We start from the raw sequence: 27,730 nt of genomic DNA, 5'->3' as shown, positions 1-27,730 counted from the left end.
TGAGACAGTCATACCCATAGAAGCATATCTTATAGACAGTGTCCCAGACACAACCATCATCATCCTTGGATATGTCCTGTCCATCTGGCAGCACAGACCCAGCAGGGGTGGTGGTACAGTGGTATACAGTCAGGAGAGAGTCATCCTGGAAGTCCTCAACATTGACTCCAGACTCCATGAAGTCTCATGGCTTCAGGTTAAATATTGGGAAGGAAACCTCCTGCTGATTATCACATACTATCTTCCCTTGGCCGATGAATCAGTACTCCTCCATGTTGAACAACACTTGAAGGAAGCTCAGAGGTTGACAAGAGTGTAAAATGTACTCTGGGCAGGATTTCAATGTCCATCACCAAGAGTGGTTTGGCAGCAGTACTGACTGACTGTGATGGTTGGGTCCTAAAGGACATAGGTGCTAGACTGGGTCTGCAGCGGACGATGAGGGAACTGAAAGGGAAAAACTAATTTGACCTCGTCCTTGCCAATCTGCCAGCTGCAAATGCATCTGTCTATGACAGCATTGGTAAAAGTGATCAGTGCACAATCCTTATAGAGATCTTGGACCCCTTCACGTTGAGAATAACTTCCATTGTGTTGTGTGGCACTATCACCGTGCTAAATGTAACAGACTTCAAACAGATCTAACAACTCAAGAACAGGCATCCATGAGGTACTGTGGGCTATCAACAGCAGCAAAATTGTACTCTAGCACAATCTGTAACCTCACGGCCCAGCATATCCCCGACACAATCATTACCATAAAGCCGGGGTTCACTTTCAATGGAAACTGTAGGAGGACATGCCAGGAGCAGCACTAGCCATACTAAAAATGAGATGTTAACCTGGTGAAACTACCAAACAGGACTACTGCCAAACAGCATAAACAACATAAAAGTGATAGAGCTCACTGATCCCACCACCAATGGATAAAACGTAAGCTCTGCTGTCTTGTCACATTCAGTCATGAATGGTGGTGGACAATTGAACAACTCACTGGAAGAGAAGGCTCCACAATTATCCCTATTCAACACATCAGCAAAAGATAAGGCTGAAGCATTTGCAGCTATCTTCAGTCAGAAGTGCCAAGTGGATGATCCATATCGGCCTCCAGCAGTGATGCCCAGATACTAATCTTCAGTCATTGTGTGACATATTGAGAAATAATTGGAGAGACTGGATAGTGCAAAGGCTATGGGCCCTGACAACAGTGAAGATGATTATCTCAGAGTACAATGGGATCTTGATCAGATAAGCCAATGGGCCAAAGAGTGGCAGATAAAGTTTAATTTAGATAAACATAAGGTGCTGCATTTTGGTAAGGCAAACCATGTCAGGACTTATCCAGTTAATGATAGGGCCTCAGCAGTGTTGCCGAGCAAAGAGGTAGATAGTTCCTTGAAAGTTGAGTTGCAGGTAGTCAGGCATGTTGGTTTTCATTGATCAAAACATTGAGCATAGGAGTTGGGACATTCTGTTGCAGTTGTATAGGACATTGGTGAGGCCACTTTTAAAGTACTATGTACAATTATGGTCTGCCTTCTATCGGAAGTATGTTGTTAAACTTGGGGTGGGGTGCTACAGAAAAGATTTAGACTGGAGGGTTTGAGCTGTAGGGAAAGGGTGAAAAGGCTGGGGCCTTTTTTCCTGGAGTATTGGAGGCTGAGCGGTGACCTTGTAGAGATTTATAAAATCATGAGGCGTGTGGATAGGGTGAACAGCCATGGTCTTTATCCTAGAGTAGGTGAGTCCGAAACAAGAGGACATAGGTCTCAAGTGAGAAGGGAAAGATTTAAAAAAAGGATCTGAGGGGTAACATTTTCATGCAAAGGGTGATGCATGTATGAAAATGAGCAGCCAAAGTAAGTTGTGGAGGCTGGTACAATTATAGCATTTAAAAGGCAGGATTTTCCAGATTTCAGGAAGTACCAACTGAGTTCTCTGTTATCATATGTGGCTGATTGAGTCTCTTATGACCCCAATCAATTTGGTTGGATATTGAGGTTTCCCAAGCAGAATGCCCCCTCATCAATCTATTATTTATGGATAAGGTGAGAGTTACTATGGATCATTGTAAATACCCAATTGTATTAAATACAATCAAAGTTTGGAGGATGATGCAACAGGATGAGGGTAATTCACAAAAAAACTTTCCCTCTATAGTGGGAATGTTGGGTTTCAGGCAGGCTTGACTGACGCTGGATTTAAAATTTGAGAGTCGAGAGGCATCTCCTGTTTGGGAGATCTGTTTGATGGGGAGGTCACAATGCATCAGAAGTTCGGGTTGCCTAAGAAAGAACTTTTTCAATATTTTCAAGTATGAGATTTCATACAAAAAAAACCACATTGATGACTAATCCGTACAAATCAGAAATGGAAAGGAGTGTGCTTCGGCTGATGGGTGCCCCCTTGGACAGTACTCTCGACCACTTGCTAGGTAATAAAGTATCGAAGGACACAGAACGGTTATATAAAACCTGGAATCAAGAATTAGGGATGGAAATCTCCTTAGCGGTGTGGGAGGATATTTGGGAAAATGCCAGGAAGATCTCTATCGGTAATAAAGCTCAGGCTATTCAATTGAAGATACCTCATAGGGCTCACAGGGCATCAGAGCAGCCTGTAAATTTCAAGGCAGGAGCATCCCTAATGTCCCCTAAATATAAAATAGAAGTTGGTACTCTCACTCACTGTCTGTGGACATGCCATAAGATTCGCAGATATTGGGACAGTGTAGCGAATGCCTTGGTGAAGATTTTGGGAATGGAGATTGGGTTGGACCCAGTGTCTCTCCTTTTGGGCTTTCCAAATTTTCCTTCTCTAGGCGCATACGGGAAGAAATTATTTACTATCCTTTCCTTTTGTGCGAGGAAAAATATTTTAATAAGTTGGATATTGGAAAGCCTCCAGGGACTTTCGAATTGGCATCGGGTTATTATGGAGTATATTCCCCTGGACTTCCTTATGAATATGGTGCACAAAAAAAATAATTATTTTACAGAACATGGCGGCCCTTTTTTGAACTACACCGATGCAGATGAATCGGCCATACTGTTTAGGGCCTTTGTTTAGCCATGAGGATGATGTTTGTTGGTTCAGGGGCCCCTGGGAGGAAGAATCCTGTATAAATACGGGTTTTGTTGTGACTTGATATAATTTTATTTTGAATGTGTATTTATTTATTTATTTACCTTTTTTCTTGTCAATAATGTATGACACTTTTTTTATACATAGAGTTTTCTTTCTTATATCTTATTTAGTGTTTCAGTAGTTTGTAGAATAGATTAGTAGTTAATTTTCTGAATTTTATATTGGTGCTGTTATTATATTGTAAAGTGGATACACTATTTTGTATTAATTTTGTAATGTAAAAAAAACTCGATTTATTTTCTTTTCAAAATAAAAATATTTACAAAAGAAAGGCATCTGGATGGGTACATGATTAGGGAGAGTTTGGAGAGATGTGGGCTAAATGTTGATATGTGGGGCTAGGTCAGATTGAGATGTCTGGTCAGCATGGATGAGTTGGACCGAAGGGTCTATTTCCATGCTGTATGACTATAACATTTTAGCAATAGTACTGAAGACTTGCTGCTCCCCTAGCTAAGCTCCTCCAGTACCGTTACAATACTGACATCTACTCAAGAATGTGTCAATTGCCCATGTCTGCCCTGTACACAAAAACCACAACAAATCCAAATCAACCAATTACCGCCCTGTTAGTCTACTCTCGATCATCAGTAAAGTGATGGAAGGTGTCTCAGAGGTGCTCTCAAGCAGTACTTGCTCAGCAATCACCTGCTCAGTGATGCTCAGATTGGGTTCTGCCAGGGCCACTCAGTTCCTGTCTTCATTACAACCTTGATTCAAATATGAACAAAAGACCTGAATGCCAGAGGTAGCATGAGAGTGACAGCAAGAAACCCTAGCAAAACTGGAATCAAAGAATATCAGAGGGCAAATTCTCTGCTGGTTGGAGTCATACCTGGCACATAGGAAGATGGTTGTGGTTGTTGAAGGTCAATCATCTCAGCCCCAAGACATCTCTGCAGGAGTTTCCACCAGTTCAGTTGCAACATCTGCATCACTTCTGACCAGCGATCTCCAACATGTCGAAGAACTGGCATATCATGTATATGGGAACACCACCACCTGCAATTTCAAAAATTCAAGCCCATTCCAACTCCATTCTCCCAGCCCAGCCCAGACCAAACCCCAGGCCATCCTGACTTGGAAAGCTATCAGCATTCCTTTACAGATTCTGGGTCAGTATCTTGGAATTTGTTTCATTCCAGCAATGTGGACGTATATGCATTATACATGCTTTGGCAAATCAACAAAGTAGCTCACCACCACTTTGTCAAGGGCAATTAAAGATGGAGTATAACATTCCATGAGCATTCCAATGTGCGTAAGCTAATGACTGAACATCAGCATGGATTGGCCAAAGGCAATTTGCATTTGACCATCTTGATTGAGCCCTATGATGAAACAGTAATAAAGGTTGATGAAATTTGTGCAATTAATGTCATGCATTTGGATCTCCAAAAGGCATTTGCTAACATACCAGAAATTAAAATTGTTAGAATTGATAAAACCCATAAAAAAGAATGTAGCAATGTTGGTACAAACTCCCATGGGAATACAAAGTAGAATGTAGTGCTGACTAGTTATTTTTCAGATTGGAGAGAATTATACACTGGTGCATCTCAGGGAATGGATAGTAGAATTATTGTTCTTTGTGCATTAGGTATATACAATGGTAATACAAAACTCAGAAATGCACAATGACGTAGATAGCAGCAGCAGCATTGAGACAAAACGGGGAGATACATTGCAAAGGAAGTTTAATAAAGAGAATCCTGGAGGAACAACAAAGAATGAAGAGAGACCGGTTTTCTTTTTATGATTCAGAGAATGGACATTTTTGACATGGCCAGAATTTATTGTCCATCTCAGATAATTAGTACACTGGGTTTAAGTTTTCAAAACTCCCCACATTCAGAGAAAGTCCCATTAGATTGGAGATTGCTTGATTTAACTCATTTAATCAAAGAGGGAGACAGAAAGCAGGTCAGGGAAAGTTGGACAGGTAGGTTTGTACATACTGGAGTTTGGAACAGCAACAGACAATGTGCTTTAACATACAGCTGAGAGATTTAAGATGCATATGGAAAGGATATTTCCTGTTGTGAGATAATATTGAAGCCACTGTTTAACAATAAAGACTGCTGATTTAAGACCGTGATGAGAATTATTTTCTTCTCCTCAGAGAGTTGAGTCTTTGGAACTCTTTTTCCTCAATATTATTTTTTTGAAAAGCATAGTCTTTGCATATTTTTAAGGGTTAGACATGTAGAATCTGGAAAATCAAGGGTATGAAGAGTTATCAAGGGTAGAGGGGAATGTGGAGTTGAGGTTACATTAAGATCAGCTTAATGTAACCTCATTACATTAGTGCTTTTTGGGTGGAGTTGTTAGGCAGAGAAGCTCAAGCAAAGTGGCAATGAAAGCAGAGTTCTTCAAAAATACTTAAAACAGATTTTAAGTATTGGAGAATTACTTAATAAGCAAAGGGGATTAGGGTTAGGAAGTGAAATTTATGAGTACAAGCAAGAATGTGAAGCAATCAGATCAGCTCTGACCTTACTGAATAGCTGAGCTTCCTGTTCCTAATTAGTACATTTGGAATTGCCGTAGAAAATGTGGTACATCAGTCATTCTGAATATTATGGGTGTAATATTCTGGGCTATTCCAGAAAACAATTTAGAGTTAACCATGTTGCTTGGGCCTGGATGCATAGGCCCCAGATCAGGTAAAGAAAGCAAGGTTCTTTCACTATTTTAGTTTCTGTTTCTCACAACAATGCATCAGTATCATAGATACTATTACTGATTGTAGCCTTTAATTGCAGAATTCAGTTGGATAAATAGATTTAACTTCCCCAGTTTCTGAGAGAGTTTAACTTGTGTCTCTAATTCAATAGTTTGGGTCTCTAGATTACTAGTCCTTTAATATATGCCATTGTACCCCAAAAAGTACAATGATTAAGCAGAAACAGTAACTTATGTCTACATACACAAAATTTAAAAATTGAGAAGACTCCTTAAAAAATAGATCTTTTGTTTTATTAAGAAAAGCAAGCTGCACGGAATCTTTGTTTACTGGTTGTGCCTCAGTTGGACTACTGTCTTAAGTTCTGGGAACTGCACTTTAGGAAGATTGTCAAGGTCTTGGAGAGGGGGCAAAAGAGAATTCTAGAATGCTACTGGAAAAGAGGCATGTAAGTTGTTTGGGGAGACTAGAGGAGCTGGACTTGATCTTCACAGAATTCTTACAACAGAAGAAGTGGCAATTGGCACATGTCTGCACTTGCAATTGGAATGAGCGATTTAATTGCCATTGCCCTGCTTTCTCCACATTCTTCCTGTTCATAAAACTAGCAAATTGCTTTTTGAATGCTTCAATTGAACCTGCCTTCACCTCCCTCTCAGGCAGTGCATTCCAGATCCAGGCTACTCACTGCATAGGTTTTTCTTCATGTCACCATTGTTTCGTTCACCGATGACCTTAAATTTGTGTTCTCTTTTCTCAATCCTCTCTGGAGTGGAGACATTTTCTGCCTAGTACCCTGTCCAGACCCTTCATGATTTTGAATATCCCAATCAAATCTCCTCTCAATCTTCTCTGCTTCAAGAAAAAAAATAACCACCATCTCCAAACTCTCTTTGTAAGTGAGGTTCTTCACCTTTGGAACTATTTTCATTCATATTTCCTGTCCTTTTCCTCTGCTTCAAAACATCTTGCAGTCTATTAACAAAGCCTAGGAAACTAAGCTTTATTATTTGGAAAGTTGCCCTCAATCAGGTACACCAGAGCTGAGTTGGTGTTCTAAACCATGAATAGTTTTCATTAAGTTGATGAACTATTATCATTGAGAAGAAGGGAAATAAAACATAAGTAACATGGGCAAATGTGTTTTTGTTAAAAAGGCAGACAATTATCATTTTCTGGATTGCATTACCTGAAAGCAGATTCAATATTAACATTTGAATGAGAATCTGATAAATATTTGGAGGGAAAACGTATGTCAGGAAAAGAACAGGCGAATGGGATTCATTAGACGGCTGTACAAGAGGATGGCTGATGTGGTGCAGTAGTAGTGTCTCTACCTCTGGGCTAGGAAACCTGGGTAAAGTCCCACCTGCGTCAGAGGTGTGTAGTAATATCCCTGAACAGGTTGATCAGAAAAACGATCAGGCAGAGATACAATCAGCAAAGTAAGCTCCTTACGTACAAAAGCTATGCCAAAGGTTGTCTTCTGGCTCACCACCCATTTTCTAGCTCTTGGTTTATAGTCCAATAGGTTATGACATTTCAAGTATGTACCCAAGTCTTCAGGAATTGAGTCCTTGATCAACACCATCCTTTGGGTGAAAAACCTTTTTTAAAAACTTCCCTCTAATTCTTCTTCCAATTACATTAAATATGTGGAGTAGGGTTGCTTTTCAGACGATAGGCCTGTGACCAGCGGTGGGTCACAAAGATCAGTGCTGAGCTCCACTGCTTTTCATCATTTATACAAAATGATTTGGAAGGAGGTATGGTTAGTAAGTTTGCAGATAACACCAAAATTGGAGGCGTAATGGACATCGAAGGTGGTTACCTCGGAGTACAACGGGACTTGATCAGATGGGCCAATGAGGAGTGGCGGATGGAGTTTAATTTAGATAAATGGGAGGTGCAGGATTTTGGAAAGGCAAATCCATGCAGGACTTATACAATTAAGGTAACGTCCTGAGGGTGTTGCTGAAAAAAAAACCTTGGAGTGCAGGTTCATAGTTACTTGAAAGTTGAGTCACAAGTAGATAGGATAGTGTTTGGTATGCTTGCCTTTATTGGTCAGTGCATGGAGTATAGAAGTTGGGAGGTCATGCTGCAGCTGTACAAGACATTTGTTAGGCCACTATTGGAATACTGCGCACAATTCCTGTCTCCCTGCTATAGGAAGGATGTTGTGAAAATTGAAAGGGTTCAGAAAAGATTGACAAGGATATTGAGAGGGTCAGAGGGGTTGGGTGATAGGGAAAGGCTGAATAGACTGGGGCTATTTCACTGGAGTATCAGAATTGAGGTGTGACCTTAGAGGTTTATAAAATCATGAAGAGATATGGATAGGGTAAATAGACAAGGTCGTTTCCTTGGGGTGGGAATGTGGGTGGGGGTGGGGGCCCAAAATTAGAAGGTATAGGTTTAAGGAGAGAGGGTAAAACTTTATAAGGGGACAATTTTTTTCATGCAGAGGGTGTGTATATGGAATGAGGTACCAGAGGAAGTGGTGGAAACTAGTATAAAAGGCTCCTGAATGGGTAAACAAATAGGAAGGGTTGAGAAGAAACGGGCCAAATGCTGGCATTTCGGACTAGATTTATTTAGAATAGGTGGTTGGCGTGGAGGAGTTGGACCCAATAGGTGGTCTGTCCTGTATAGCTCTAAGACTCAACAAACTTTGGTTATTGATAGACTTTTAGATCCTTCTTACCCATCCCACTTCAGCCCAATTTTGTAAAATTCAATTTCTTTGCAGTCTCCCCTATTCCAGCAAACCAGCCTATCCTAAAGAGCAAAGTTCTTTATTCTTGGCAACATCGTCATGAACCTCTGTATCCTCTCTCAGGGCTCCCAACCCTTCTGGAATGTCATGACTGGAACTGTACACAGCAGTAATCAAGCTGTGGTGTAAATTGTATTTCATAGGGGTCTACCCTAATCACCTTGGCTCTTAAACTGTGCACTTTAGCCAATGAAGTATTCAATATGCCTTCTAAGTCAGTTTACCCACCTATCCTGGTAACATTATGGATCTGTGAACATGCACTCAAGTTCTGCTGCTCCTCACTTCTCAGTACCCTATTTACTGTGTTATCTCTGCCTTGTTTTTCTTCCCTAAATGCACTGGTGCACTTTTGGTTTGAATTCTTTTCAATTGACCTAAACATTGATAGCTCCCTACAGTGAACAGATTTCTACATGCGATTTTTGAGAAGATTGGTAGCTCAGGTTGAGGTTCAGCTTATAAGTTTGCTCGGTGAGCTAGGGGTAGGTTTGTTCTCTGATGTTTTGTCATTACACGCTGGGTAACATCCTTACATACGGACAAAGAAGGACACCCCCTCGACTGGGCCAACACATCCATCCTAGGATTGGCTAAACAGAGACATGCATGAAAATTCCTAGAGGCCTGGCATTCAAACCAGAACTCCAGCAACAGACACATCGATTTGGACCCCAGTTACCAACCTCTAAGTAAAGAACCGGAAATGATATCACCCACCGCAACAGACTAAGACAAATAAATAGAAAGCAGAACAGAAAACCAGCGCTTCACCAGAGGCTCACTGACGATGTTACCTAGCATGGTGATGCAACATCTGAAAATTTAGATTATAAGTTTGCAACAGCGAGCAAACTTATAATCTAAGCTTTCTATGTCATTAACCACATGGCCATGTGCAAACCTCCTAATCATCCCTTACATTAGAGTCTAAATTATTGACATAAACCACAAAAAGTAAAGGGATTCAATGCTAAGGCTGCAGAACCCCACTAAACACAGCTTTCCAGTCAGAAAAATACTTGTATCATTCTTACGATTACATGTATTCTTTGCTTTCTGCCACTGAACTAATTTTAGACAATGGACTATTTTTCCTTTGATCCATGTGTTTTTAAAACTTTGACTAATCACATGGGACCGTGTCAAAGTTCTTGGTAAAATCCATGCCTACTACATCTAATATCGGTGTTGAGTGTTAATTTCTGAAAGGAAGCAATAAGTTAATCAGATACAATCCACCCTTTACGAATATGTGCCAAATGCCCTTTGGTGCAGCTCAGTGGTTAGCACTGCTGCCTCACAGTACCAGCGTCTCAGGTTCAATCCCAGCCTTGGTCAACTGTCTGTAAAGTTTGCACATTCCCCCCGTGTCTGCGTGGGTTTCCTCTGGGTGCTCTGGTTTCCTCCCACAGTTCAAAGATGTGCAGGTCAGGTGAATTGGCTATGCTAAATCGCCCATAGTGTTAGGTGCATTAGTCAGAGGGAAATAGGTCTGGGTGAGTTACTCTTCGGAGGGTCAGGTGTGGACTGGTTGGGTCGAAGGGCCTGTTTCCACACTGTAGAGAATCTAATCTAAATGATAATCAATGGTCACAAAACATTTCCCAATAACTTGTCCAATTCCATTTTGAGTGTAGATTTGTCACAAGTGTTGACATTCCTCACCTTAATGTAGACAAATTATTAAACTGGTTCCCTAGCCCCACACCACACCCAATTTGAAAGTAAAGCTACAACAATGCTCCCGAGATGTTTTAATGGTTCTTGCTATAGAGTGACAGATGAATACAGCACAGATTTTATTTTGGATTTTCATTGATTTTATTTGCTGAAGATATTCTGTAAATATATGAATGGCAAAAGAATGACTTGTGGCTCCCAGCTATCTGAAAGGTCCTAGGGAACCTTTGTTGCTGAACAAAGACCTTGGAGTGCAGGCTCATCGTTCCTTGAAAGTAGTCGCAGATAGATAGGATAGTGAAGACGTTTGGTATGCTTTCCTTCATTGGTCAGTGCATTGAATACAGGAGTTGAGACATGTTGTGGCTGTCCAGGACGTTGATCAGGCCATCTTTGGAATATTGTGTGCAATTCTGATCTCTTTCCTATCGGAAGGATGTTGTGAAACTTGAAAGGGTTCAGAAAAGACTTACAAGGATGTTGCCAGGTTGAAGGATGTGAAATATAGGGAGGGGCTGAATAAGCTGGGGCTGTTTTATAAAATCATTAGGGGCAAAGTCTTTTCCCTGGGGTCGGGGAGTCCAGAACTGCAGGGCATAGGTTTAGGGCGAGAGGGGAAAGATATAAAAGGGATCCAACAAACGTCGTCATGCAGAGCGTGGTGTGTGTATAGAATGAGCTGTCAGAGGAAGTGGTGGAGGCTGGTACAATTACAGCATTTAAAAGGCATCTGGATGGATCTGTGAATAGGAAGGTTTTAGACAGATATGGACCAAGTGCAGGCAAATGGGACTAGATTAGGTTTGGATATCTGGTCAGCATGGACAAGTTGGACTGAAAGGTCTGCTTCCGTGACTATGACTTATAGACTAAAATGTTGGGGTTTCAGGGAGTGTAGTTCTTGCAGCTCTCCAGGTGGATGAAGGACTGGTATAATGTTGCCCAGCACACTGAACAGTGCACTGTGAGTGATGTCTATAACAATATAGCCCCTAATTCTTTTTGAACATACAATAACAGCCCCATCTCTTTAGCAAAACAACATATAAATCTCACCAGGGAAGTTCCTCATTCAGATATAGAATGCAATGGTTTACTCGCCACGTCTACTGCATTGCCAACCTTACTCCATTTTTCCAGTGTATAGATGGCTTGGTTTCTGGGTTCTATTATCTGGGTTTTATTGTCATCCTCTTTTGTTTAAACCGCCCAAATGCCTCCAACGACATCAATGGTGCCCTAATTCATTCTAAACTGGGAGTGGAGTGTTCATTGCTATAGCATTTTTGTATGATTCAAAGATTTGGGGCTTGTTGTTCACATTCCAGTGCTCTCAATGGAGAATATGACCTTGTCTCCTCCAACATTGTCCAATGAGAGTTCATTAAACTGAAACAGTAATTCTGTTTCTCTCACCACAAGATTATGCCTAACCTGAATACTTCCAGCATTCTCTATTTTATTTCAGATTTTGAACGCCTGCAGTACCTTGCTTTTGTTTCAATCACATTTCTTACACATTTTGAAGTAACATTTCAATACTACCTCCCTTTAAGATTTAAGCTTCATTTATGCACACACAACCTATGGCTAATCACAAAACAGACCCAGCACCATAACAACGATTTATCTTGTGCCATTCCCAGCCTTCTCCCTGCAGCCTTGCTTTTTCTTCCTTTTCAGATAACAATTCTATTCCCTTCCTGAATACTTTGACTCAACCTGCCTCCAGCAAACTCTCAGGAAGTGCATTCCTGATTCTAACCACTCACTTCATGAAAATGTTTTTTTTACTCATGTCCTCCTCGCTTCTTACGCCAATTAGCTTAAAACCGTGGCCCCTGTTCTCTGTCCTGCCACCAGTAAGAGCTTTCAAATTCGCAAATTTGAATACCGTTAAAGAATCTCCTCCAAATCTTTTCTTGTCTAAAGAAAATAATTCCTGTTTCTTTAATCTAAGTACACAAATTAAGTTTCACAACTCTGCTAGCATTCCCATGAATCATTTCTGCATTCCCTTTAACACCTTCACCAAAGATATAAATCAGAACTCAACTCTTGATTTCTTTTCCCCGAACTTAAGGCCCACTCATTAGTGTTCAGGGAAACATATTACCCCGAAACCAATGCTAACAGCCACGGAAAAGACAACCCTTACGAATTACTATTGTACATTGCTAAAAGCTCAAACTGCCTGAAGAAAGGAAACTAACAAAAGATCCTGTGCACAGCTGCGTTATGCAGACTTATGTTTGCTAATGAATAAACAGTCCAAAATCACTGGATAAACTCAAAGCAAAGCAGGATGTTTTAGGATCCATAATGTGGGTGGAATTCAGTTGACTTTTCCGAAGGTCAGTGAGAGTAAAATAAAAATACTTTGTGGAAAATACTAGATGTCCCTGGAGAGGGTTTTCTTTTTAATTTAGTAACATTGATATTTACACGAACATTCAAGAACAGCTTTAAAAGTCTCCTTTTAGTCAAAGCTAGCAGACAGCAAAATTCCGCTGGTCTCTGTCATTCGCAGAACAAGAAACTGACAGCCTGAGTTTTGTCTCTCCCTCTCTCACTTGGTGGTAGTTTGTCAGTTCTCAAGGAAGGCCACGTAGTCAGTCAGTCTGGCCAACTGTTGTTCATTAGGAATCTGTGGTACTGGGGGAGGCTCTGTAAAAATTACAAAGAGAAAAGCAAATGAATCACCTTACACATTGTAAATCGTAATATTCGCATCAATGTGTGGTTTAAATTAATGCAATAGGACATTTTTTTCTCCCCCAGGTGTTCAGCTTAAATAGTCCAAGCTCACGGAGCAGCAGATGCTCAGGATAAATGGGAAAAGGCAAATCAAGCACAAAGTTCCTTTGACTTCCATGTTGGTTGTCATTTGTTTTGCTTTATCCTGGGGGAAAGTATCCCGAAGCAATCATTAATTTAATTACACATGCAAAACATCTGGTCAACTGCACTCACATGGATGCAGAAATAAAATCCATCAATACAATTAAAACCATTTGATAGAAGGCTACTTTCAAAAGTTGCACTACAGTCACTATGTAAACTGGAGACAGTGGCTTTCTCATTGGATTTCTTTACAGCCAACCCATGAAATGTGACTCCAGGAAGCAAGGCAAACAAAAAAAATGCTGTTTGGAGATGCAATCAGATGCAGATGGAACTTAAAAGGCTTTTTAAGCTAAACCAGACGATTTCTGTCAAAGCTTGCTTTAGGGGAAAATGATTTACATGCAAAGTTGAAAGAAATCTTTCCGTTCGCTGAAAGGTGAGTTTTTTTACACTGCAACATGCTTTTTAAAAAGTTGAGCAACAGCACCACCTACCTGCCTTTTTGGGTACAACCATTCGTGTGGATGGATCTGCCTGCCACCCCTGTTCTAATACAGCTGCAAGTAGAATAGAAGGGAAACTAGATTGAACACTAGACAGATGGAAAAATACCATAAAAAAGGACATTTTTATAAGCAACTGTATTGTGTTTTAAACGTCTCAAACATATAATTTAGTTCCAGTTGTTCCTACATGTTATAGGAAAGATAGAGGGGCTTTGGACAGGATGCAAAGAAGGTTTACCAGGACGCTGCCTGGACTGGAGGGCTTGTCTTTCGAAGAGAGATTGACTAAACTCAGACTTTTCTCTCTGGAGAGAAGGAAGAACAGAGGCGACCTGATCAAGGTATACAAGGTAATGGAGAGGCTTGGATAGAATCAATAGCCAAGAGACTTTTCCCCAGGGCAGGATTGACTGGCATGAGAGGTCATCATTTTAAGGTATTAGGAGGAAGGTATAGAGGTGACGTCAGAGGTAGGTTCTTTATGCAGACAGCTGTGAATGCATGGAATGCGATGCCAGCAGTGGTGGCGGAAACAGTGTCATTAGGGACATTTAAGCAACTGCTGGACGTGCACAAGGACTGCAGTGAATTGAGGGGTGCGTAGGTTAGGTTATTTTATTTTAGATTAAAAATAATCCTCGGCATAACATCGTGGGCCGAAGGGCCTGTTCTGCTTTGTACTTTCTTATGTTCTATTATACACAGAACAATTATAACATAGGAGTCAGCCATTTAGTGTCTTGAGTCCATGAAGACTGCAAGTGAATAAAGAGTCAACATAACATTGTCACTTTTATACTTACTTTGTTTCTATTAGCAAATCTAAAGATCCTGAAATGTTTCAACAAATAGCAGGGGGTTGGGGATTTGCAATATGCAGTTTCCTTCAAGTTTGAAGCACAACCAATTAAAGCTTTTTTTTTGGGTCCAGAAACCTTTTCATCCACACTACCAATGACCCTTTAATCTTCAGGTTTCAATTTTGTTAATGAGCCCACTTTATCAAACATCTTTTGAAAGTCCAGACTCTCAATATCAATGAGACCACCCTTAATATAACTCTCCTGCCAACTAGGTTTCCATGCTTCCATTAGTTCACTGGGGACTAACACACGTAATGTGCCTCCAATAACGCTAACGGGTAAAAACTGACTTGAGGACTGTTCTCAAATAGCACCCACCCAAAGCAAGTGGTCCAATGGAAATCAAATCCTGGACTCTATCAGCAATATTGTGCTGCAGATTCCTAGAGAAACGGATACCTTGCTCAGAAAAATGACTACTAACAGACCGTTTTGCTCAGCTGCAGGGCTCCTCACTTAGGTCGCTGGAGGGGGAACATAAGTGAAGCTCTGGAGAAGACTGGCAATGATTTCTATGCAATCCTTCTCCGCTTGGCTGCGCAAGAACTTTCCTTGCATTGACAAACAGGGAGGAGAGTAGAAGCAGAGAGAATGGATGAAGGGGAAGCCCAGGGAATTCAAGCAGGCAAGAGTGGAAGGGGGAAAGAGAGTGGGAGGGGTGGGAGCAGAGGGCAGAGAGAGAAGGGAGTTTATGAGACAGGGAACAAGGAAGATGGAACAAGGAAAGGCTGTTCATCTGAATGAGAAGCTAAGATTTATAAAAGCAAATCAGAACAAAATCTGGAGTTGTGCAATTGCATAATCTGATAATAGCCTAAGGTAAAGGATTACATGGTTTCAACATCGTACTGATGAATTGTAACAAGAAATCAAAATTCCTGTAATTAAGCCTGAAAATTATGTTGTATTACGAGTAAATGAGCAATTCCCATACATTTAAAATTAATAGCTTTTAAAACATCTACAAGCGCTAAATGGTCACAGCTCAATAAAATCTAAATTCTGGTGTTGAATAATTTAATTAACACTGCCTAATTTCCAGACCCTCATGTTCCCCTGCATGGACATGACATACTGCTTGCACCAACATTTCACGTAATGCCACATTTGGCCTGAGGTACTGTAGTTTTTATAAAAGTCTCAAACTCTACAAACCCAGAGACCACTTATCTGGCACAGCTTGATTTTATGCCTCACAATCTAGCTCACAGTACACTACTTCAGAATTAGTTTGCAGAGTTGAAAATCCACAAACCACGGAACAGTTACCTTATAGCTACATACACTTGAGTTGAAAACCAGCTCCAATCTACACCTAAACAATTATCTTGAAAAAAACTGAACTGTAACTTGATTTTAACTCAAGTAAGTTTCATGATGGCTAGTGAAGTGAGCCAAGTGCTGAAATTAGTGAATTTGGTGCAGGAATGAGGAGGGGGTGCTCTGGCATTTTATAAAAAGAAACGCGGGGTCCAAGAAAGGAATCTAGAAACTACAACACACAGGAACTGAAGTGTGGAGATATTCAGTCGGTGTCCCAGTTGAGGAAAGGTAGCGGTCTAGAAATTCCCAGGCTCAGGCTAATGGCCTAGCGGTAAGAGGTCAAATCCCACCACAACTGTCTAATGGCTACCATGAAACATTGCCAATTTTTATGAAAATACCCCACCCAAATTCCCTGATCTTTCGGAAAGGAAATCTACCAGCCTTTCCTGGACAGACCACATGCGACTTCAGGCCCACAGAATTTTGGCTGACTCCTAAATGGCCTTTGAATGAACCTAAAAGGCCACTCTATAGTATCAAACTGCCACGAAGTCTAAGAAAAGGGAATGAAAAGACACCAAACTCAGCTACACTGACCCTGCAGAGTCCTCCTTACCAACATCTGGGGAGATTTGCCAGACATGTCCAACAGGTTAGTAAAACCTGACCATGTAAATTATGATTTTGAGAGTGAGACTATGTTTTAGAATTCACCATCCCTGGGTATATCTGGTTCCACTGGCAGGACAGGTTCACTCGAGATGATGCCACAGCGATATACAGTCAGGAGAGTGTTAGTCTGGGACTCCTGAACATTGCTGTGAGGCTTCTTAGAGTCTGTAGTCATTGGATCAAATAGGGTAAGTAAATCTCCTGCTGCCCGCTTCCTTTGGCTGAGGAATCATACTCCATGTTGAACACCAGCTGGAAGAAATACTGAGGATGTCAAGGGCACAGCATGTACTCTGGGTCAGGACTTGATATTCTTGGCATTCTTCATTGCCCATCACTAAGAGTGGCTCTACTGAGAGAGCTGGCTTAGCAAGCTGAGCCCAAAGGACATAATGGCTAGACTGGGTCTGCAGCAGGTGCTGTGGGGAGAATAAGAGGCAAAACCTGCTTGAATTCATCATCACTAATCTATCTGTTACAGATGCAACTGTGTGATGTAGTAGGATTGATGTGACCACCCTGTGGAAACAAAGTACCACCTGCACATTGAGGATTCCCTTCCTCATGATGTACGACTTTAATGGGATAAGTTTCAAACTAATCTAGCACCTCAAAATGATGCAACCAGGAGGGAAACATTGAAGCATTGGCACCGTGATGAGAGTGAAGAAATTCCTCCCTATCATAGTCTTAAAAAGCCAGACTTTATCAATGTTCCCTCGTCACGCTCTATAAAAGCTCTGAGATACAATGAACATGAAGATTATAGGAAATATAACCCAGTCTCTTCAATCTTTCCTCATGAGACAATTCCATCCCCCAGGGTTCTAGCTGGTGAACCTCCACTGCATTTTCTCTGTTTATTCTTAGATATAGGGATCAAAACTAGACGCAATACTTTTGGTTAAGTCTCACCAAATCTCTATACAACTGCACCAAGATGCTTTTTTTCCATTATTCAAATCCCATTCTAATAGGAATCAACATATCATTTGCCTTCATGTGAAAGTGAAGTAACTCATGAACACAAACACCTGAATCTCATTGAGCATCTCCACATTCCCTGACCTTTCACCATTTAAGAAACATTCCACATTTCTGTTTTTCCACAGAAGTGAGTAACTTCAGTTATTCCATCTGCTATGCTCGAACGCATTCAATAGCTTGAACCCTCTGTACTCTTCTCATAACTAATATCCCCTTTAATTTTTCTTGCCACCAGCATGGTAGCAACTTCCAGAACTAGAGGTTACAAATGGGCACACCAATCAACGTGCACAGAGCTTCCCAGTGGCTGCTCAGCTTACAGTGAACGTTGCCCACATCCAGTTAGGGGTTAGCAACAAGATTGCAATTGGCCCCTACATCCAAATAATTTCTGTAGATTGTGAAGTTGTGGATTTAGCACTGACACTTGCAGTACTGCACTTATAACAGTTCACCATCACAAGAATGAGTTATTTGTACTCTGCTTTCTATCTGTTAACCAATTCAAGATCTATACATATACATTTTTCCCAATTCCATATGCTCTGTGGAACCTCATTAAAAGCTTTTTGAAAATGCAAATACGTACAACGATGGTTACCCTCTATCAAGGGCCACAGGTAACACCCTCAAAAAATAAGTCTAATGAATTTGTTAAACATGATATCCCTTTCATAAATCCACATTTACTCTGCCCAATTTTAGCATTATTTTCAAAGTAAATGCCCAGTATTCGCATCCTTTATAATATAAAGTCTAACATTCTCCATCATCCTCCTTTCTTAAATAGCAGAGTTAAAATTACTTTCCAATCCAGAGAAAGCATTCTTTCAAAGCTATGGAATGTTGAAAGGTAACCACTGATGCATCCACACTCTCTTTATCTCACTATATAACTCTACATTCAAAATAGCTCAATCTCTACTAGTTCCCCAATGTATCTCTCCAGAAACCCATCTCATACAGGCCAGTATTTCACCCCCACAGCATCTGTGCTAATTTGTTTACCCCAGTGCACAAGTAAACTTAAGTCACCTATTACCAGTCTATTACCCAGATCACTTGCATGTCAAATTTTCTGATTTATACCATGTCCAACATTACCACCGCAGTTTGGTGGCCTTTAATTAACAACTTTTTTTGCCAATGTTACAAGTATTCAGGTAGTGCGCCTGTAACACTTTGTTTTAGCATTCTTTATTCTGATCTTATTTTAGCTTTCTACTTTTCTACTCCCTTTTTACCAATTTTGATTTGCCTTGAATCTGAGCCCCCTCTCAAGTTACCAACCCCCTGCCAATCTCGTTTTAACCTGCTTCATCAGTACTAGCAAACCTCCCTGGAAAGATGTTTGTTGCAGTCAGGCTGAGATACATCCATCCATTTTGCTGAGGTCTGACCTATCCCAGAACAGATTCATTTGTCTCAGAAATTTGACTCGTCCCTCGGTATACCATTGCTTTAGCTATGGGTTCAACCACTCTATTCTCTTTTTTTTCCCAATAATGCTCATCAGCACTTGGGAATGGAAATAATCCAAAGATTCCACTTCAGAGGTCCTGCCTTTCAATCTCCTTCCTTACAATCTTTAAAAAATATTTAAATGGGACGAGTGCAGGAAATTGGGATTAGCACACCGTTAGTGGTAGCCATTGTCAATGCAGACTCAATGTGCATTTTTTATGCTGTTTTATAGCCCTCATCACTCCTACTTTCCAAATTGTTGGAACCGACGCAAACTACAAACTCTGATTCTCCTGGACAGCCTGGTAGTTACCAATTCCCTTTCTACTCCATGTTCCTGGGCTGCAATGGGACCACCTCCGTGAAGAAACAATCCATCAGTTCTCAGCCTTGCAGATACACTGTAGTCACTGCTCAAGCTCCTGAAATTGGTGACAATTCCTGTACATGTAGCAATGAGGCAATTCAAAGAAGTTTCACCTGGCTAATTCCAGAATGCAAAGGTTGCCTTATCAAGAATAGTTAAGCATATCATGTGTATATTTATTGGAGTTAGTTTATTTAAACAGATAAAATATTAGGGGGCTTGACATGGTAGGTGCTTCAAGGGTGTTTCTCATGACGGAATCGAGAACTAGGGGACTTATTTTAAAATAAGAGATTGCTCCCTTTAGGGCAGAGTTGTAGAGGAGTTTTTCTCTCAGGAGATTATTAGATTTTGGAATTCCTTCTACAAAGAGCAGCAGAGTTTGAGTCAATATAGATATTCAAGGTTGAGTTAGTCAGATTTTTGACCAACAGGACCAACAGGTTGGGCAGGAAGGCAGAAAAGTGGAGTTGTGGCCACAATCAGATCAGCCATGATCTTACTGAACAGTAGAGGAGGTTCAATGGGTCAAATAGTCCAATGTGTATTTATGATGATCATTATATGATTTAATTATATCCTTAACAGAAAGTTACATTTGATAAACAACTTATATTAAATAAACATTGTTAATACAAAACATCTAGAGCTTAAATGTTTACACTTAAATAATTTAAAACACTGAACCTATCACACGATATTTAGGGAGAGAGCCCAGACATATGCCAAAGTTCTTATAAAACTGGAGTTCGCAATAAGCTGCAAATCCAAAATAACCAATACAAAATACTTGGTAATCTGAGATACTAGCAAAAACACTACCTTTAACAGCATCTTCCACAGGAAGTCCCACAAAAGCAGCAAGATCGTCAGCACTAATTGATGTGTACGCTTGGGCAACAAGACCAAAGGCACGTCGTCTTGTAGCATCTTCAAAAATAAAATTGATTGAACAGTTGTGAAACTTGCATAATCAGCTTCAATCTAGACTGCCCACCTTTTAAAAAAAGATCCTATGAATGTAAAACACCAAAGAAATGTTACGCAAACGTCATAACATCCACTCAAGTGAAAAATACTTGGGAAGGCTTTGAAAGGAGTGACTGATTCTTTCGTTTCATTATCATCACAATGTCCAGAGGTAGACTCTGTGTTCATTCCATTGCTGATCAACAGAATGAACAGATCCATCTGAGAACAATAGTTCTTTCTTTTTTTAGAAGAAATTCATTCATGGCATGTTCAAATTACTGGGTAGACTAGTGTTTATTGCACGTTTCTAATTAGCCTAGGGCAGGTGGCAATGAGCTCTATTCTTGAGCCACTGTAGTCCCTGGGGCATGGGTGCACCCACAATGCTGATGTCGACCGACAATGAAGGCACACTGTCAGTTCCAAACTCAGGATAGTGAGAGACTTGCAGGGAAACTTTCAGATGGTGCTTTTCAAGGATTTACTGCCCGTGTCTTTCCAGGTGATAAAGATTGTGGGTTTGAAAAGTGCTGTCAAAAAGTCTTTGGCAAGAGCCAATGCAACTTGCAGATGGTATGCACTATTGCCAACATTAGTATACTTAAATGTCACACGAGAAAATCTAACATATCTCAAAGGCTTCTCTCACAACAGCATTTGCATGAAATGCATGCAAACTTACATGTAGTATGCAAGTGACCTGCATCTCTCAAATAAAAACTTTAGTACTGTACTATTGTAATTTAGTCTTTATGTACATTTACAATGGCAGAGCTCTTGTGGTGCAGTGGTAATGCCCGCACCTGAGCCAGGAGACTCAGGTTCAAGTCCCATCTGCTTCAGAGGAGTGTAATAACATGTCTGAACAGATTAGTTAGAAAATACCTATAAATTTATAATGCAGCTTTTAAATTAGGGTATATTCAACATTAAAGATTTACAGAGTGGACAGGAGTTTGCAGAAACAGGTCTCTGGTCAACATAGCTAACTGATTTAAAAATATGGATGTCTTTCCTAATAAAGCTTTTCTGTTGGAATCAACAGAAATAAAACTCAACATGAGGTACAACTCTTCAGTGTTACAAATTGAATCATTCTTTTGAAAGAGTTGAATTTTTAATGAAATAATAGTTGTGTTAGATGAACTACAAAATGAGTTTAAAGATTAAATCTACTTTTGTTTGGAATGTGCTAACAGTTTATGTAGCTGAATACTAAAGCTTTTGTTTCCTCAAATATAGAAAATCAGCACAGATCAGGTATTGTCATTTTTGGGACACAGTTGAGAGGACACAAAACAAAAGGTTTGACTTTTAGCTGTTCTCATACCTTCGCCAAAGCACATTTAATTTTTTTTTTAATCAGTTAAACTTCCAATATTGCTTAGATCAAACAAACATGGGCTTGAATTTATATAATGCCATTTATATTCTCAGGACCTAAGCAGTTTACAGCCAATAAAGTACTTTTTAACAGTAAACATGGCAGCCAATTTGCACACAGCACTCTCCCACAACTAGAACAATGATGTTGATCAGATAATCCATGTTTTCTTGACACAGAGGGAGGTAAACAATGATCAAGACACCATGTTTAACTCCCTCACTCTTCCTTGAGCTAGTTGAATTTTTTTGATGCTACAGGATCTTTTATGTCTTTTGTTTTTAATCTGCTGTGATTTAATAGACTTTAAATAGGACACTTCCCACAGTGAAGTACTCCCTCAGCCCTGGACTGATGAATTCATCTTGAATTAATATGCCCAAAGAGGTCAGCGAAGGTGCTGCATTAGTTTCTTTGGTGTGAGTGACATGAGCAAGGCCACATTTATTATCTCAGGCCGGAGGTGGTGGTGACCTGTGCAACAAACTGTCAAAATTAGAAGTATGGACCTGAAACAGGACTCAAATGGTTGCACTACCCTGTTTAAACTAAAACCTACACTTATGTGATAACCTTTGACTGCTTGATGCATACTTGTGCACTCCATAAAACATGTCAACCCTTGACATAGAAGAAAGTGAGGACTGCAGATCAGAGCTGAAAATGCGTTGCTGGAAATGCGCAGCAGGTCAGGCTGCATCCAAGGAGCAGGAGAATCGACGTTTTGGGCATGAGCTCTTCAGGAATCCTGAAGAAGGGCTCATGCCCGAATCCTTGGCATAGACTCTAGGTCAAACACGCACTAGAGGAGACATTCAGTCTGGTTGCATCATGAAATTCAAACATTCTGGCCTGCAGTCTGGTGGCCACAACACCCAAATTATGTTGGCAGCTGGACTTGAATTATAGAGAGAAGAAAACCTGGGGATAACCCGGGAGGCTATATACAAGTTTAAAACAAAATGAAAACTAAATGAATCATCAAGCTAGTTCCACATTGCAATTTTTGTTACAATTTTTGACACCTATCACTAACCAACCGACACGCATGGAAATAAACCTCGAAACAATTTTGAAAAATAAAATTTTCTGGGGAATTTCTCTCCACTCTCAAAAGTGATCCAAAATGATCCAGGAGGCAAAGGTTATATGGAGACATATTTATCCAAGACCACTCAACATACAGACCATAAAGTCAATGGAACTTGTACAGTTAACAGCATCCTGAGATTTTAACAAAACACGACACTCTCCTCAAACAAGAAGGTGGTAAAACACCTAGGCGATAAGGCAATGTCTGACCACACCCCAAGTACAGGCAACTGCTTGCTGTCTGGAAATGCACACGTGCACAAATCCAGACCCAATGCAACATGACATAAAGGCTGCATTGCATATGTGTTGGGATGAAGTGCAAAATTGAGTGAGGGGAATGACGATTGTGGAGGGGAAATGGCAACGGGGGAGGGATAATGCGATGGATTTTTAAACCAAACACAAATTTAAGTAGCGCACAACGTGCATGCTCTGGGGTCACTAAACACAGAAATAGGTCATGGTTTTCAACAGGTGGTGCAAGACATTACGTGCGTGTTGAGTTTACATGTTTGACTTACATGTCCCCAATGGCTGAAAAACTACACTAGATGATCAGAATCTCACAAGGAAGGGAGCAAACAAATCAATTAAATAACAAGGGGTGGAAAATCAGCATGAGTAAGTTTTTTTTTGGTACTTTACTTTCAGCACATCATGCTGTCAGTTGTTGGAGATGTAACCAGAGTGTGAGTAAACATTATGCAAAGATATGGAAATCATTCATTACGGCTAGAGTATATTTAGTCACTTCAGATTGCATTTAAAGTATTAGAAAAAAATGATGGAATTTCCTCAAAAACTCCGGACTAAGCTAATACAACACTAAGCAGAACAAACACATGGTTTACTTTAAGGGCAAGGAGGGAGTGTGTAGGACGGTGGCCGGGGCAGGGGAAGAGGGAGATGAAGAGAGACTGAATTATGTAACTGCAACAAAAGCACATATACCTACCAGTTGTGATACAAAATGACAGTTTAGTTTCATTAACTCTAGGGATTAAGAATAAAATACAGCTAGCATTTCCCTTGGAAGATCTATTAAATGCTAATTGATAGCATCAAATGATAAGACATTTCTGGCCTAAACATTTCTCGTTGTGAATCTCTACACAAATTTCTACAGCATTTGCTTATATTGATGATTCACACCTTCAGTTCCATTTGATTGCACAGCAAGCCCATTCCCAGCAACGCATCAGCCACTCTTCAACACACCACACCCAGCCCGTACAGCTTATCAGCCATTCTACAGCACATCAAACCCACTCCCAGCAGTGGATCAGGCACTCTGCAGCACCCGAACTTCCCCCACCAGCATGCGATCGCCTCCATAACATAAGTCCACCTCAAGCAATGTTGGATCCATCTCGCATTGTACAGAGGAATAACTGAGCAGCACCACTTCCTTTATAGAAAGGTCTGAAATTCTAACAGGACTAGACATGTTAGATGTTCCCAAGAGTGGGGGAGTCCAGGACAAGAGGTCACAGCTAAAGATTCAGGATAGGGCAATTTCAGTCAGAGATGAGGAGAAATTTCTTCACCCAGAGTGAGCGCCTATGGAATTTGCTACCAAAGCACACTCTTTACATGCCACACACACACACACACACACACACACACACACACACACACACACACACACACACAATCAGGATTGGTCTCTTTACATTTTCCTGGGGAAAAGACCTAAACCGAACCCACTGACCATCACCTGTGCCCACCTTGCTGAGTTCGCCCTAACTTTGAACAATCTCTTCTTTAATTCCTGTCTCTTTCCACATATCAAACATGTGGCCATGGGTACTGGTGTGGACCCCAGTTATGGTCGAATGGGTACGTAAAATCCTCCCCACAAATCTTTCTTTGGCACATCAACGACATCATCGGTGCTGCTTCCCTCTCTCATACAGATTTGGAAAAATTGGTCAATGTCACTTCCGATTTCCACCCTGCTCTCACCTTCACCTGGTCCATCTGACACTTCCCTTCCTGGACATCGCTGTTTCCATTTCTGGGGATAGGTTGGCCACCAATATGCATTATAAACCTGTTGAGTTTCAAAGTCACCTGCACTATACATCTTCAAAGTTCATTTTATGTAAGGACTCCATTTCATTCTTCCAATTTCCCCATTTTTCTCACATCTGTTCTGATGACACTACCTTCTGTCTCAGAAATGTCCACCTTTTTCCTCAATCAAGGATTCCCCAGCACTTCGGTTGAGAGCTCTCAACTGGGTCCAATCCACTTCCAGCACTTCTGTCCTCACCTCTTCTCTTCCCTCCCATAACACTGATAGGATCCTCTTGGCCCTCATTTACCACCCACATCCATCCTCAATATATATGTAACCAGCCTTTTCCTAGCTACTTCTAGTCTGAAGGGTCACTGAAATGTTCGCTCTGCTTTCTCTCCACAGATGCTGTTGGACCTTTTGAGTTTCTCCAGTACTTTCTATTTCTGTTTTCAGATCACCAGAACCTGCAGTTCTTGCATTTACTTTAAGAGCCCAAAATATTGCATGATTTCAAGAAAGAGTTGGATAGAGCACTTAGGGCTAAAGGGATCAATACATATGGGGGAATAACAGGAGTAGGTTATGGAGTTGGATGATCAGCCATGATAGCAATGAATGGCAGAACAGGCTCAAAGGGCCTTCTCCTACTCTGTTTTTATCCAGTCCACATCCCACACAAAAGCTACTCTACATTATAAGTCCACTAACAGCACAACATGAAGTCATTCCACAAACTGCCAGGAATCACCCATGATTCAACAAAACATTGAGCAGTTATTTTCTTTTTTGGTTCCACAAAACCAGATCTGATATGCAAAATTAAAACTACAGTCTGTTCTGATATAACGTGGTAGTTCTGTTCCTGCATGGCATAATAGCAGCATCATTTAAACCAAGGGGACCAGAATAGCTAGTCAAGTAAGCAAAGTTTACGTTCTACAAATAATGGTCTAAATTCTTCAATCGCATTGTAGCCAATTCGCGTTGAAGAAACGTGCATTATAGCAGAGCCGGCTGTATCAAAGTTCAGTTTATAGACTTCATATTCTCTATCCTTCCTCAGTGGAATGCACATTTCCTCCTTCCTTAAATTTCTCATCTCCTAGTCCCTGCTGAAAACATTTCAATTCTGAAGCAATGACAAGGATCTCACCTCTCAATTCCTCCATGATAGGCTGGATGGTGTCGGACCATTGATGAGAGCTTATGACAGTGTAAATGCCAGGAAAATCCCTTTGCCAAATACGCTGTCCCACAGACCAAATTGCACCAAGCTCAGGATTAGCCTGCAACATAAGCAAAGGACAAAAATAAATACCAAGGTGACATATCGTGGAGTGCTTTGTTTGCGATAATTGGGAAAGTAAGTTGGCCTGAAACCTTGTCAAGTTGAGAAGTTGTTTGAGATTGACAGTATTGCATGAAGCCACTCCACAAGTTGACGGGTTATGAAATAACAGGTACTGCACTGACCAACGTTAGGGATGAATTAAAATGACCACATTTTGTACTTAAATGCCTCTCACCAATTCAGGAAGGATACTTTGAAAGTATGATGATTCTAAGCTAATGCTCCATTAGAAATGATGGGAAAACTCACCATTGCAGCCTATCATTAGAACATGGGTTACTGCAACAGTTAATTCTTTCTGGCATCCGACAGTGGCTCAGATAGCTACAGAAAATAACTGATGCTTGAAGTCAGACCTGAGTTCTGTGCATTAGCCTTGATATTTGTTCCCAAGGCAGTTAGCATCAATTAAAAAATTCCGTGGTTTGCTGCAGAAACCATCCCAGAATGGTAGGATCTTTGTTCTTATGGTCTGGGGGATAGTTGCTGGAGCCATCCCTTTAATCACCGATGTAGCTTAGATTGACCACAGGGACGGCCAAGTATTAAGCATTAAGATAGGCAGTTTAATAGGCCTGACAAGGATCTCTGGGACTCCAGATATGAGCATATGATTTAGGAGCAGGAGCAAACTTCTTTAATCTTGTATTTTAATCCTCTGACAATAAAGACTAACATACCATTAACTTGCCTTTCTAATTGCTTGGTGTTCCCGTATGCTGTGTGTGTTCCCTGTAGATAAAGTCTCCCTGAAAGTCAACATCTACAAACTGCATACCTTTTTAAAAGATATTGCAGTTTTCCACTGTATTTAAAGAAATTATAAATAAAACAAATCAGACTGGGTAGCCTCTAGTGGGGTACTAAGTGAAAAACCTCTTACTTCCACATTATAATCCATGTACAACCTTGTCGTCAACTCATTTAATGTCTATATTCTTTTGTGGCCTCTGTGTCCTCATTGTGGCCAATATTTCTACCTAGTTTTGCATCAACAACCTTTCAAGACTTTACTCTCTGCCTCTTTCCATAATAACTTAGATACTTCTTCAGGTTACATGTATTAGATGAACATTGGATTTTCTTTGGTTTCAAAGTCAAACACTTTCTTCTTACAACCTGCTCATTATTGAAACCAATTTTGCCTTGGAACCAGCATTCTCATTCATTGAACAGCACATCATTGTTGATGATTCTTCAATTCCTCACATCTGTGTATGTTAACATTCATTATCAAGGCTATCACCTCAGTGGTACATGGAATTCCACCCTGTAATATGGTAACACTACCATGAAAAGAACAGATAGAACCCTGTTCAAACTTCAAAATTGAGACTCTAGAGCAGACAACTGTGTAGCAGCCAGGAATTCACAATAAATGACAGCTACATTAGAGATTCAAAGAAGGTCTGAAAGCAAACTAGGCACATGCCCAAGATTAAACTTACAAATGGAGAAAAGTTTAGCAATGTGACCACAGTTGGAAAATGAAGTGGTAAAATAATCAATAACAAATACATTATTTTTCTCTCAGGTCGATCAGAACCTTAGCCCTGAGAGAAAAAATAAATAATTAGGTGCTTCAAATTTCAAAGCCAGCAGTGAATGGTAGTAACATGTTTATAAAGTGAAATCATT

The 27,730-nt window shown here is 40.5% G+C and overlaps 1 protein-coding gene across 1 annotated transcript in view; it reads right to left on the bottom strand.

The window, feature by feature from the left end:
* Nucleotides 1-12,688: 12,688 nt before the first annotated feature.
* Nucleotides 12,689-27,730, bottom strand: part of cops8 (COP9 signalosome subunit 8) — a 58,619-nt gene continuing 43,577 nt past the window's right edge. The window contains exons 4-7 of the mRNA XM_072578753.1: nt 25,895-26,027; nt 20,090-20,197; nt 13,637-13,699; nt 12,689-12,962 (exon numbers count right to left, since the gene is read on the bottom strand). Of these exons, the coding sequence (XP_072434854.1) occupies nt 12,883-12,962; nt 13,637-13,699; nt 20,090-20,197; nt 25,895-26,027 (384 nt within the window). The 3' untranslated portion in view covers nt 12,689-12,882. The remainder of the gene's footprint in view (nt 12,963-13,636; nt 13,700-20,089; nt 20,198-25,894; nt 26,028-27,730) is intronic.

Source organism: Chiloscyllium punctatum, chromosome 10 (genome assembly GCF_047496795.1).
Source record: "Chiloscyllium punctatum isolate Juve2018m chromosome 10, sChiPun1.3, whole genome shotgun sequence".
Lineage (NCBI taxonomy): Eukaryota > Metazoa > Chordata > Chondrichthyes > Orectolobiformes > Hemiscylliidae > Chiloscyllium > Chiloscyllium punctatum.
The sequence above is the reverse complement of the archived record's forward strand: the minus strand, read 5'-3'. Positions and strand labels throughout refer to the sequence as shown.